Source organism: Amblyomma americanum, chromosome 1 (assembly GCF_052857255.1).
Source record: "Amblyomma americanum isolate KBUSLIRL-KWMA chromosome 1, ASM5285725v1, whole genome shotgun sequence".
NCBI classification, from domain to species: domain Eukaryota; kingdom Metazoa; phylum Arthropoda; class Arachnida; order Ixodida; family Ixodidae; genus Amblyomma; species Amblyomma americanum.
In genome coordinates, this window is record NC_135497.1 from 208950383 (window position 1) to 208964451 (window position 14069).

The following is a 14069-nucleotide window of genomic DNA, read 5'->3' on the forward strand; positions in this document are numbered from 1 at the left end:
CGGATCATATAGGGCTTAAGACGCTCGACGTGTACAGTTTTGCGCCCCCGGCGACGGTGGTCCGGAGAGAGGGCGAGTAGTTAAACTGTAATTCACGGAAGAAGTTTGTTGTAGAATGCGGTAAGGTCCGTGATAGCGAGAAAGCGTGGCGAGGCCACGAGTGGAGAAGGCTCCCAGAGCCAAACTAGTGTGCCGAAGGGACATGACGCGGGAGGGTTCGAGGAGTCCCGATGGTGCTTCTGGTGCCACTGGAGCTAAGTGGTGAAAGAGCGTGCAAGTTGCCGGCATTCTTCGGAATACATGTGAGCTTCAGAAAGGGGTTTGGTCTCGGAAGGCTCAGGGCGATAGGGAAGGATGGTGTCCATGGTGGATATAGGCTCCCGGCTGTATAAGAGAAAGGAGAAAATCCCGTCGTTGTCTGCGTAGCTGTATTATATGCGTACGTAACGAAAGGGAGGTCCCAGTTAGAGTGGGCTGCATCAACGTACATGGCGAGCATGTCACTCAGAGTGCGATTGAACCACTCAGACATGCCGTCGGTTTGGAGGTAATAGGCGCTGGTACAGCGATAAACGATTTGGCGTTGCTTTAGCAGCGCCTCGACGGCGTCCGAGACAAAAACACGGCTGCGGTCACTCAGCAGTTTTTTCAGGGCGCCGTGACGAAGGACAAGACGGTGTAGGATGAAATAAGCAACATTCTACATTTGCGGTGGTAGACTGGAGAGCCGATGTTTCTACGTAATGAGTGGGGTGGTCAACGGCCACGATGACCCAGTGATTAGCCGAAGTGGTTGGAAGCGGGCCGTAAAGATCAGTGCCGACGCGGTCAGGGGGGCGGCCAGGGCAGGGTAACAGCTGTAACGGAGCGGCGTCGTGGCGGGGAGGGTTCTTGCAACGTTGGCAGGCTGTACATTACCGAATGTACTGACGGATGAAGCAGTACTGTACTTACCACGCCAGCAGTACCGCACACGCAGGCTAGCATATGTTTTCAATACACCGGCGTGCCGCACTGTGGGTCTGCATGGAAAGAGGCGCAGATGGCAGCACGGAGGTGTCGAGGGATTACCAACAGCCATTTTCGCCCATCGGAGAGGTAGTTACGGCGGTATAAAAGGCCGTCACAAGCGGCAGATTGGTGGGCTTGGCGGCGAAGGGTCCGGGCCGAAGAATGCGGTGAGGGACGAGGCAAGATGATGAGCAGCGAGGCAATCCAAGGATCCTTCAGTTGTTCGGAAAGCATATCAGGGCCGTCGAGCGACGAGAAATCGTAGGCGCAGACGAGGGCACAGGCGGAAATGCATGGAAGCGGTGAAAGGGAAACGGCGTCTGCGTCAGAGTGCTTGCGTCCAGAGCGATGTATGACTTGAATATCAAACTCCTGGAGACGTAAAGGCCAGCAGGCGAGTCGGCCAGAGGGAGCTTTGAGGGAGGACTGCCAGCAGACGGTGTGATGGTCGGTGGTGACGTGGAATGGCCGGCCGTAGATGTAAGGACGGAACTTCGAGATCGCCCAGACGGTGGCGAGATATTCTTTTTCAGTAACAGAAAAGTTGGATTCCACCTTAGTGAGGGCGCGGCTGGCGTAAGCGACAACATATTCCGGATGGCCAGACTTTCGTTGGGCAAGAACTACGCCCAAACCCACGCCGCTTGCGTCAGTGTGAATTTCTGTTGGACAGTAGGGATTAAAATGGCGAAGTACTGGTGGGGAGACCAGCAGGCGATGTAAAGTGTTGAAAGCGGCATCGCAGGCGGGTGACCAAGACGAGAAGTTCGGGATGCCGACGAGCAGCTGTGTTAAAGGGGCAATGATACAGGCGAAATTTTGTATGAAGCGGCGAAAGTAGGAACACAAGCCTATAAAAGTGCGAAGTTCTTTCAAAGTGGTCGTTTTGGGGAAGTCAGCTACGGCGCGAAGTTTTGCAGGGCCAGGAAGAACGCCATTCTTGGAGATGACATAACCTAATAATATCAGCTTCGGGGCCCGAAGTAACATTCCTTCAGGTTTATTTGCAGCCCGGCTTCAGTAAGTCACGTGAGTACGCGCTGAAGACGCAGTAAATGGGAAAGAAAATCTTTGTAAAAAACAATGCCAACCAGATAAAAAATTCTGAGGTATTGTTAAGTCTGCTTACGTGCAGGAACGCGAAATCATGAAACTTCTAGAACGCGGGTTTTTTTCCATGGCGCCTGTAGGCTTAGCATTTTTTTGCATTTTTTTCTTAACTTTCTGTTTATTAATTTCTTGTTCTTGTTCTTTCTACTTTTATTTATTTTTATTTCATTTTACCTGGCTTATTTTTATTCTGTTAAACTTTTTCTTTGCTTTTAGATTTTAAAAAATTGTTTTTTCACTAATTACCAATTAATGACTAATTACTAATCACTCATTACTTAGTAATTGCTAAGAGTAAATGGATTATAGCAATTATGCCATTGATGACGTCGTAATGCGACAGATTTCGCGGATGGATGGACGGACGGACAGCGATGAGCGATTAAAGGCTTTCGCCTTAATAGAAGTTTCCCATTCAGCCCGCTGATAATACTATCCATCATCCTCTCGAATGCGGTTGGGGCATTGCAGAGGCCGAATGGCATCGCAGTGAATTCATACAGGCCGTCTGGGGTGACGAAGGTGGTTTTCGGCCGGTCAGCGGCATCCATCAGTACTTGCCACTAACCGGAGCCTATAGACAAAAAATACTCCGCTCCCTGCAAGCAATCCAGTGCGTAGTCGATTCGTGGTAGAGGATAATCATCTCTGTGGGTAATCTTGTTGAGACGGCGGTAATCCGCGCAGAACCTGGTAGAGCCATCTTTTTTCGTCACCAGGACAACGGGAGAGGCCCTAGGGCTGTGAGGGCTGTGAGGGCTGAATCATGCCGCTCTGAAGCATATCGTCGACATTGTCACGGATGACGCGGCGCTCAGTGGGCATGACGCGGTAGGGTCGCTGGCTCAAGGGGGCGTGCGTACCGGTGTCAATTTCGTGAGAGACGACCAACGCACGGCCCAAGGAAGGTTGGGAAAGGTCAAAAGACGTGCTGAAGCGTTGGAGAAGTGTCAATACGTGGTCACGTTGGGCGGGCGGAAGGTCGGTAGCGATGGCGCGATGAAGGACGTCGACGGGAAGCGGATCGGGCGCGGTCGCACAACAGACCAGGGCAGCAACCTCGGGACAGGAACGGTGATCGGAGAACTCGTGGGAGAGCAGGGTCCAGTTCTTCAATACGGCCGAAGCATTCGCCGCGAAGGACAGACGACGGGCAAGCAAATGGTTGGAGACATAGATGAAACAGTGACCATCGGAAATTTGAGAACGGCGAAAGGACGCAGAAGACTGTGGTGGCGTGCATGGCGGCTGCTGTGGGTGTAGGGCTGCTGAGGACAGACCAAGGTCAGAGCGGAACGAGGGCAGAAGAGAAGGAAGGTATGTCGGTGCCTGCAGCTACAAGAAGCTCAGCGGAGTGCACAGGCAGGTCGCACAGGGAAACGTTACACACAGGAGAAAGCGCAAGTTCAGCACGGGCGCAATCAATCACTGCACGGTGGGTCGAAAGGAAGTCGCAGCCAAGGATGACATCGTGAGAGCAATCACGCAGCACAGCAAACTCGACGGTACAGGCTACGTAGTTGATAGAAACGCGTACCGTGAAGGCTGCGATGCCGCGGATGCACTGCGAGCTGGCTACACGAAGCGAAAAGTCAGAGTGTGGCGTCGTCACTAACACAGCTCACAGTCAGCTTCCGCACAGTCAGCTCACTGACCTTCAGGACAGGAAGAGTGAAATAGGGAAACGAAATTTCTGACAAGCAAATACCTCGCATGTAAAGATGTTGAGTCCAATGTTGACAATGCTTATTGCAGCCTACACCATCTTTTTGAGTAGAATCAGTTCTGGACTACTTTACGTTCTTGTGCGGGGCCATCATTAACAGTTTCCCATATTTGGCAATACTGTTTACGGAAGCGGGGTCGTGCGCCTGAAAAAGCTGTTTATTCGGAGATGTTCGCGTTTACTCTACGACATCTTTCTGCAAGACATTGAAACTGAAATGACTGCCTATGTCTAGAATAAATTCTGTCGACAAGCTTTGCCTTGTAGTATCACCGTAACTCTAAAACACTATATATACATAAGAGACGAGAGCGTTAGTGGGCTAATGTGCGCTGCCAATGTCCTGTGTAAAGAAGCTCCAGGAAGTATGATACCATCTATGATTACCAGAGCTCGCTCCGGCTTGTACCTCAGCCTAAATTAACTGACAAGCTAAAAGTGCCTTTTCACACACGGGTATCGAAATTCATATCCAAAAAAGTCGACAACTTAAAACGCATATACCATTGAAGTGAGCGGTCATATAAACTTTGTATGCAACAATAAATAAATGCATTAGTTATACAGTACAAACAATAAATAAAAATTAAAATAAAACTTTAATATTCATACTAGGAAAGACAGAATACTTGTTTTTGCTGCCATTACCGAGACCTGGAGATAGTACGCGAATATGGGCTTATTAATGTTAAACGTACTAAAACGTGAAAACACGCTTCCAAAGTATACTTTCTCATATTGTGCCATTGTGTTAACTAAAATGCAGCCAGAGGCACTCAGAAATCTGATTTGCGACCGTTACTCTATTTAATAGACAATATCCAGTAATAGTAACTGAACAAAATATGGTATGCATTAGGCTTTAATTGTATAGTTTAAAACAATATAATGCAACACTTCAGTATTGGCTTCGAATCAGAAGGTACTAAAGGGCTTTCAGATCATTTTTTTTTCACCACTGATGGTATTCGTTACATCCAAGTCGAAGTTCGCCATTTAAAAAAAAATTTGAATTCCAGAAGATTTCAACACCTAACTAAAAAAAAAAACTTACCCGTAAATTTTCTTTTGCGGTGGTAGAAGCGCCCATAAATACCGAGAAAAAAATTGGAGGAGACACTTAAGCTTCGCCTTAAGGTATGATACGATAGTGTAATGGGTTAATTCCCATATATACAGAAGGTCCTTCTTTACATTCATGTATCCCTGGGAGTCCTCATACTCCTCCTTGCGGAGTGGTGCAGCGGTTAAGCGATGCGCGTACTGCGATGGCAGGTGTTCCTGGAGGTGTGCCTTGTGCGACCCAGGTTGCTCTTGACGAGCGACCAATGATTAATTTTACTGCCTCCTGCTACGATGGGCAGTTTGCTTACTATGCGGTGGGCAGGTTGTGATGACGCCGCAAGGTCACGTGACCTAGGTGGCCCACCTGCCTCCTAGGTTGCTCTCCGGGGACCACCTGCCAGATCATGCTCGTGATTTTTCGCTCACAACGCCGACACCGGATTTTCTGGACAACGGGACCTTTATGCTAGAAAGGCAAAATGCTAGAGGCCAGTGTGCAGTGCGATAGGATGTCAGTGAACGGTAAAGAACCCCAGGTGGTCGAAATTATCCGGAGCCCTCCACTACGGCGTCCCTATATCCTGAGCATACACCGCGACCCAGAGTCGCTTTGGGATGTTAAACCCCATAAAACTAACATTCGTTCAGAATATTAGTATTATGGGACCCACCTCTACGTTGACGGGTTGATATTATAATAGTTTGTCGTTTATGCGGATGACAAAGAGTGTTGCTTTTACATCGCCAGGAATAACGAGTTTACTGTGAATCCCAGTGAACCCTTGCATAGATTAGGCACATGGAGCGCGTACGGCATAAAGTTCATTATGAAAATTAAAGGCGCTGTTTTCAGACAAGAGAATAAACCACTAGACATGCTTTATCTAGCGTCGAGCCCACTTATAACGACCGCAGTTATAATGAACGCTCGCTTGAACGAGGGCAGTGCTAGTCAAAATATGTATCAGGGAATGGTACTGCGTCTCAGATACAACGAACAACCCTGGCGGCGTAACTCGGTTAGAATTGAATCTTTCTAACTGTCACTTGGTGTGGGGAACGACGTTCTGAAATATGGCTGATCATACAGAAAAGTTTACAACGTCGGTTTATAGTGACCACGTTTTTCAGAATGCGCGGCACTCAAAAAAAAAAAAAAAACAGCTGCCGGTAATTTTCGCTCACTTTAGCTAAAAATTTGCGCAAATGAGGGCGGCCTCGACAGGCCGGTTGATATTATGAATGGTTATGTGGATGATATTGGCATGTGCGCCGGTACGTGCACTGCCGGCGCTCTCTGCGGAGTGCACGTGCTCGCTATGTGGGCGCGTGTCCAATCATCGGCGTCGCCCGATGACCTCGCCAATAATTAAGAGACTCGTGTGGTTGGACACAGGGGAAAAAAAAAAGCAGCAGAGCAGGATTCGTAGTGGCCACCCACCCGCTATTCGCAGGGCTCGAGTTCGCTTAACAAGTAATGTATCATAGCCGCGTTCGTGAACTGCTCGTTAGAACGTTTGGCTGATGGGCATGTAACTATATGGAGACCTGATGTGCTCATTTTGTCTCAGCGTCTCCCGTGTAGCGCTGCGGGATAATCAGGGTCACCTCCTCCTCGAGATCGCTGTAGATGCATCAGCAGCCGCCATCACGGCCGCATTCGCCCGACGCGATCGCCCCGCGACAGTCGCGGCGCCGTCGCCGGGCAAGCGCAGCACCCACCGCCAGAGTAGGCAGGCAGCGTGCGCGAAGGGTGCTGCTCTCCTTCCGGTGGGTTCACGTTACGCATGCACCGACGGCGCTAGACGAGCGGGCCCTTCTCCCGCTCTTCCACAACGTCGCCGCAGGAGAGCTCGCTTCGCTCGCCCGTCGCGCAGGTGTGTCTCGGCCAGCTCTGATGGCAGCACTGCAGGAGGAATGCCGGGACCTGGACCTGGCGGCCTTTTTTATAGCGAGCCTCTTTTTGCCAAAAGTAAGCCCGCACAGCTGCGCGTAGTTTTTGGTTCACCGCGGATGTCACTAGTGGTGAGCGTATACACTGCGGACGTATGTCAGAAAACCCCTTCCACCGACCTCAGCCGCTGGAACCCGCCCACGTGACTTGCCGGTGAGTTGACTACAGCCCGCCGCATGGCTTCACCTCCTCCGCAGCTAGGAGTCTTGAATGGCTGCAAGTCTCGCATAACATTCACATCAAGCAGCACCGGCGCGAGGACTCCGCAAATGTTCCTATGGGCACCGAAGCCGGCTTAAAGCGCACCACAAGCTCGCGGTAACTGCGCAGACTGAAGCCTCGGTGCGTTCGTAATTAAACCGAATTTCTGGTCACAATATATGCTCCAGCGATGTGCTCATAGGAAGCGCTACGCGCATTCTCAAACACTATGTGTTATGTATATAGCATTGCCACTTCACGTGGTTTGTAAACATGGAGCCGTACAGAAGCAGACGTTGTGACACATTTACTTACTTTTCCACGTTTTTTATTTCATCGAAAGGCCGTTGGCAGCTCTACATATCTCAGCTAAAACTTCCTTCTGTAAGTGAGCTGTCACTTTTACTCTTTTCGCCATCCGTTGCACAGAAGAAGGTATGCACATCCACTGCTACAAGATGCTCCAGTGTAGCCGAAGGCACGTGATAATTCAAACGTGAAAAGTTAATTGGTGCGAGAAACAGCACCGGTTCTGCTCAGTAAGCGTGTTTCAGTCAGTCGTCTCAGAATTGCTTCAAGTAACAACTGCCTGAATGCTACCAAACCTGCCACATATGCCTTTCCGGGGACAAATATGGGCTCGTGTTGAGGTGCCGATTTCTGCGTGACTAAAGGCGCATTTCAATCGGTGATCCGGAACAAGTTTTCTTGCTCCGCGAAACCGAACAGCGTGTTTCAACAAGCGATTTGGGTGCAGATTCCGAGTCCCGATTGGAAGGCGATGGGTATGTGCTCCTTTGCAGATTAACGGCGACGTTCCAAATCGCCGACTGCAATAAACCCTAGGAAAGCCGACCCAGCTTCAAGCTGGCGGTCCTGGCAGTGCGCCATGCCGCGCTGAAGTTTGTGAGCATATGCAGTCATTTAATGCTGACATTACCATGTTCGAGTGCAGGTATGGACGCTGTTTTCTGCTGTCCCTTAAACGGGCTCTTAAACACATTCTGAGGAGAATGCATTAACTCGCTGAATCCCTATATTCTGTTGTCATGAACACCTGAGCCAAATAATACTCTTCTACATGGAGCAGAGAACCCAAAATCGCGCGCGAAAGTTGGCGAGTCCTTTCCGGAGAATTTTTCATTCTTGCACTCTCCTCCATTTCACACCCCTGCATATGTCTGTTAAGAGATGGCTATTGGTTAGGTTCTTTCAGACATCACATGGCTGCCATGGCCGCGGCCATACAGCCGGGTCGTTGCGGCGGGCCAGGAAGCTCCTCCGCGCGTGCGCAGGCGGTGTAGCCAAGTGGTGGAGCCGGCAAAGGAGTGCCGACTTTTGAGCGTGCAAAAAGTTACGAGAGGAGAGGAAAGGGCACGAAGACGCCGAAATTCAAATTCTGACTACAGATGACCAGCTTCTACAAAACGCATTAAAAAAATTCTAGCGGGAGAATATTCGTGAAGCGGCGTTCTTTAACATTACAGGCATGCCACACTTTCAAGGCGGATTCACACTGGCGAGTAGCAGACGTCACGCGACCGATTTCAGTTGATTAGTTACGGTTCCGGAGCACTAAGAAGGCGGGGAGGAAATGCAACGAATCTATTTAAACGTGTCGCGCGACCTCGACAACTCGCCAGCTTGTGAATCTGCTTTTATTGAAAGCTCCATTCAAAGCCCCCTTAAAGGGTAGCTGAGCCGTTTTTAGAGAATTCCTCAATATTTAAGGATTCAAATCTATGTGGCCTGTAAGTAAAGCATGCCAACGGTTTCTGGGCTAACAGTTAAAATGGAGACGTAATCACCGATTGAAGTTCAGGCTTCTCCTCTCAGCGCTAGAGAAAAGCGGAGAAGCTCAGTGATACGTCACTGACTGCGCTATTTTAAAGTTCCACTGCTTTCAGCATCGGTCACTCTTGGAGGGGGCAGTTTGAAGGTTCATTTCCACAACAAGACGTTGCGAGGAATGCCACAGAAAAAGCTGCATAAAAAGCTTGAGAGGTCCCGACTTCCTCTTTACAGAGCAGCATTGACGGTAGCGGGAGAATAACACCAAAGAAAAAAGAATTACAAAACAACCAATGCCCAGCATAGAGAAACAAAACAGCATGAGATCATTGCAGGAATTATCATACTGTCATACTACGGGTACGAGGAAATAAGTAAACAGTGAAATTGACACGAGTCGGTGAAATGGCAATAGCCACAAAACATCGGAGAGGGCAAGATTGTCGTGGCAGTACAGCTGGTTCAATAGTGTAGGTAATGCATGTTGCATTATTTGTTGGCTGTAATTTGTACGGTGTCTCTTAACATCTCTTAACCCGTAAATCTTCCTCTGGCCTCCACCCACACCCTGCCGTGCGTCGTCGAATGCCGTCAAAAAACATTGTGGGCTTTGCCTTCGGTGACATTGGTTTTGTTCCTTAAAGGCAAGCGTTTCTGTGTTAAAAATGCACAGCCATCATACAAAACATTATGCTGAGCCCCCCCAAGCCGGCGCTGTGCACTGTGGAGAAGCCTGAAAGCAATCGCAGTTTTAATCGGCAATTATGTCACCATTTCAAATGGCAGACCCAAGACTTTGCATTCTCCACCTTCAGTAGCCCGTCTGGTGGGTGGGCGGGTTGGGGGGTTGGATGACAAGTAAAATGGGAGAAGTAGTGGCCTGAGGAGGAAAGTCCGCATGAAAGGCCCGTCAAGTAGAGAAACTCGAGGAAGAGGCGGAAAACTTCTACTTGGTGTCGGTCCAGAAATAGGAGGTGCATTTCCGTGTCCGACGGGTGACAAGAGTCCGCGGAAGCGGTTGGTAAGGGTGCACCGCTTAGTGTACAGGGCGGAGCATGTGCCAAGGAAATGCTCCAACTTTGTAATCTCCTTTAAAGGAACACTGAGAAGAACTCAATTCAATTTTTGTTCTCAGTAAAAATTGATTCTGTGACTCTTTCTTTGTCCAGTAGCAGAAGATGCAGTCATTGAAGAGAAAATCTGATTTAAAAATTCTGCCGCCACTCCATTTAAACTCGTAACATGTACACCAAGAAAAAGACTCCGTGATCACCATTTTCAAGAGGACTGAGGTGTAACTTAGTGGTCATGGCATAGGGCTGTTGTGCATGAGGTCACGGGATCGAATCCCGGCTGCAGGTACCGAATTTTAATGGAGACGAAATGCAAAGACTCCCACATGCCGTGCAATGTAAGTGCACGCTGTCAGAGCCCTCTACTAGCTGTGGCGTCTATCAGTGAACAATGTGAGACCCTCACAGCCCATATGTGCAACTTTGGGATGTTAAAACACATAAGCCATCTTCCTAGCTCCTTCATCCCTCCCCACACCATGCGGGCTCAGGTGTGTACTGAGCGTGCGAGAAATTACTCCGTCTTTCCTATCCTCACTACATTTTGGGCGAGTGCTGCCCATGAGAAATCTTTTTGGGGTCTCTCACACAAGAAAAGGTGCGTGCGTGTGTGCGTGTGCACTGCATGTGCTTATAAGTGTACATGACTTCTGTGTATCACTTCATGGTTCACACAGCAATATCCGAGTAGCATGTCAGGCAAACCTCTCCAGCCACCATCATAAAGAATGCCTTCTCCTTCACATGATGGTCATTATTATTAATACTCTGACCAATGTCATGATTATTGTTTTCACAATCATTATCGGTAGCACAGTACAGCTAAAAAAACAATGGAAACTTCATCACTGAAACATGTGGTTCATTCCTTACTAACATCAAACGAGTCCCGGAACTTCCCTCGAGAGCACAATTCCAAACTTTTGTTATGAGATCACTGCACTGCAGAGATTAACCAGTGTATCATTTAACCAAGAGTTTTTTTCTTATTCAGAAACCCAAATTTAAACACTGTTATGTAGTGCAGAAAGCTCGCGCGCACATACACATATGCAAAGGATGACCTCTTTAAACTTCGGGGCGAATTTGCACCAGTCTCATGACCCTTTAGCGTGTTCGATTCTGCGCTTAGCGCGGAATTGGCACAAATTTTACAAAATGCTCCAAGGAAATTATTTATGGTTTCGGATATTTGTCGCGGAAGCACTGGCATATTATTGCGTTCCCTGTCGGTAAGCTTCACCGCACCAGCAAAAGAAAGTATAATGATGTAGAGTCAATCGCTGGAGTCGAAAGCGGCTGTAACAATGATCGTGACAGCACAATTTTAAGGCCTATGATACTTGTAATGTAGAGGCTGCAGTGGCAGCAGATGTCTTAACATTATGCCGGAGTGGTCCACAAGTGCAGTGACTAACTTTGGAGTGTCAGTGCAGTCCCTGTACCATGAAAGCGGAGGTAAGAATTCACGTGATTCCCACTGTGAGCCGCAGAAAATTACATGGAAGACGTTCAGCAGAGTGCGACCGCTTGAGGAGCGCACTTTTAGGCATACTCTGCGTCCCCGTGATGGAGGCATCACTTTCTCCTCAGGCGGCCTGTGAGGGTCCGTTCATGTATGCTTGCATTCTCCTTAGACCTTGCATCATACAGTCCGTAGTTTGACTTGCAAAGATGGTGCCGAAGCCCACAGCCTTGCAGTCAAGAAATATCCATTCCATTCCAAGGAATTAGGAACAGCAGTAATTTCATTGCGTTTCAACTCTCTGAATTCTCTCAGTTTGGAGCATGCTGTAAACTGCCCCTTTCCAACGATAGCTGTATGATGGATTTTTTCCATGGTAAGCAGTGTAAAATACATCCGTGACCACAAAGGAAAGTTCTCGCAAGTGCACCTTATGGTTGTTCAGCTCAGGACATCGCTGCCAAGCAGTATTTTTGCAAACTGTGATTCCTGCACTGAAAAAGGCTGAATCTTAACTGTCATCGTCTTGTGACAAAGCACACATACTATGCACAGTGAAAAGGTCACACCTTCCAAAGCAATTTCGACACCTTGAGGTACTGTAGATGAAAGCAAATTTCTTCGAAAAACCCCAAGTTTTTTCTGTGTTTTTACGTTATGGTCACTTGTTTGCTGCACAGCACAGTATCCTACACACTCGAATTCAACATACTGGCCTTTTAACTATCCCATGTAACAATATCCCTGTGACTCCCCGGCAGTGGCTGGGAGTGGTACTCACACTTTGCCAGTCATTTCGATGCCAATTATGTCATGCTATACTACGTTCTCATTTAGCTCGCTCTTTCTGGGCTCACAGTGTGGCAACACAGAAAGCTAACGAGAAGATAGGTTGTCGGCACTTTTGACTTGCACCACCACTTGTGAGTGTTGCAGGCTGTGGGTAGGACACATACATGAACTCGACCAACAGCTTCACAGCCATATACCCAAACTACTGGACGTGTTTACTTACCATACCCAAGGAATGGCTCAAGAATTGGTCAAATAATGCCACTCAACAGCACAACTGTGTACTTGTTTTTGTTTTTTTTATTTAACTTCCTAGGTACATTATGTACTAATGCACCGGAACCTTTGGCACGCTTGGCCCGACTCAAAAGAAATCAATAAACTGCATTTGCCATATATATTACATAACTGTGAGGTAAGTTCCTCTGAAATTAAAACACAATACAGATAAGACACTCCACACTTCTGGAATTCAGAGTGCTTGTCACAGCGCTTTAAAAGTGACACCCTTGCCTCTTCCCGGATTTTCCATTTCAAACTTGCAGTGGTCATATGCTTCTGTCAAGTGCATGTAGAGTGGATGGGAACGTCCGTGGCTGGTGGCCAGTACAGCTTCAGCCTGCAAACAACCCATAATCACACTCTGCTATAATGCCCTCTGCAATATAATACAGCAGAAGCAATATAATTTTTTTTACTTTAGCCTAGACTAAGAAGGATATTCGTGTTCGTAAATAAACTTCCAAGAAAACTTGCACGCAGGATAGCATATTTGCAACTACAGCGAAATGGTGATGACAACGGAAAAGGTGGCACCGTCTTCACGAGTGCTGTCTTTCTCTCAACAAAAAGGCCACTCCAACCACGAGTTATAGTTCTAAGCGGACACCAAATGGCAAATATGGTTGGAAATGCAGATCTCGAAGCAGCAATTTGTAGGACGTCCCACAAAAGTATATTTGTAATTATCAAGACATTTCGTTTGCAGATCAGGAGGCTCCATCTCCTAGCTAAGGGCTGTTGGCTAGCATATAGCACCGTCTGCTCAGTCTTATCACCAGCTTAGGGTCGTTGCTGGGTTGAGTAGGTTTTCCATGCATGTAAGGACACATACAACTTTCAGAGCTGTAATAAGCAACCGTAAACTCGAAACCATGTAATAAGCGGCACAACAGTGTCATGTGGGTAGCACTGCTCCTTTAGAGGGTTCTTTGTTACTGCAGGGGCCACAGCTGGAAGTGGCTCAGCGTAGCTTTCATGATCCCTGATATGTGGTATAAAGTCATCCAATGTGCTCTGCTGTGAGTGCTCAAAACTATGAAGGAGCTGATCTTGATGACATCAGATGTGCACCCCACGATTCATCCTAACTCAAACTATTAAACACGGCCAGACTGCTTAACGATCGTGCCAGGAACCCATTTGTTAGAACCTCTATAGGATCTCAACGTGGATGTTGAAAAGTCACTCATGCGCTTTCTGTCGCACTGTATTGGCAAGCTGTCACTTAGTCACTTTTCTTTGGACTGAAGGCTTGACTATGTTGAGTCTTGTGCAAAGCTGTTTACCTATGAAAGCATTTGCTGGTGTCTTCCTCGTAGTTACATTAAACGTGCTGCGGTATGCCAGCAGGAACGTCTCTAAGGTGGAGTGCAAGGAGTCTTTGGGTCATCCTTTCCGCAATGCAGATTTTATTAACTATAATACAAATCTCTCCACAAGGCCGTTAGTGTTTGGAAGGTGCACTGCACTCACGATATGACGACCACTGAAGCCTTTGACGAAGCTCTTGAGTGCTTCAAAAACAAACTGTGGTCTGCTGTCGGTCATGATGGTCTCTGGTACACCAAAACGAGAGAACAGGTCTTGGAGACACTGGAT

At 48.0% G+C, this 14069-nt stretch overlaps 1 protein-coding gene across 2 annotated transcripts in view; it reads right to left on the reverse strand.

Moving 5' to 3' along the window:
- Positions 1-12468: 12468 nt before the first annotated feature.
- LOC144114554 (histone-lysine N-methyltransferase SMYD3-like) overlaps positions 12469-14069 on the reverse strand; it is a 56787-nt gene continuing 55186 nt past the window's right edge. Inside the window, exon 12 of one of the 2 annotated variants that reach the window (XM_077648372.1) lies at positions 12469-12807. In XM_077648372.1, the coding sequence (XP_077504498.1) occupies positions 12673-12807 (135 nt within the window). In that variant the 3' untranslated portion in view covers positions 12469-12672. The remainder of the gene's footprint in view (positions 12808-14069) is intronic. The other variant, XM_077648373.1, reaches the window with a different exon arrangement.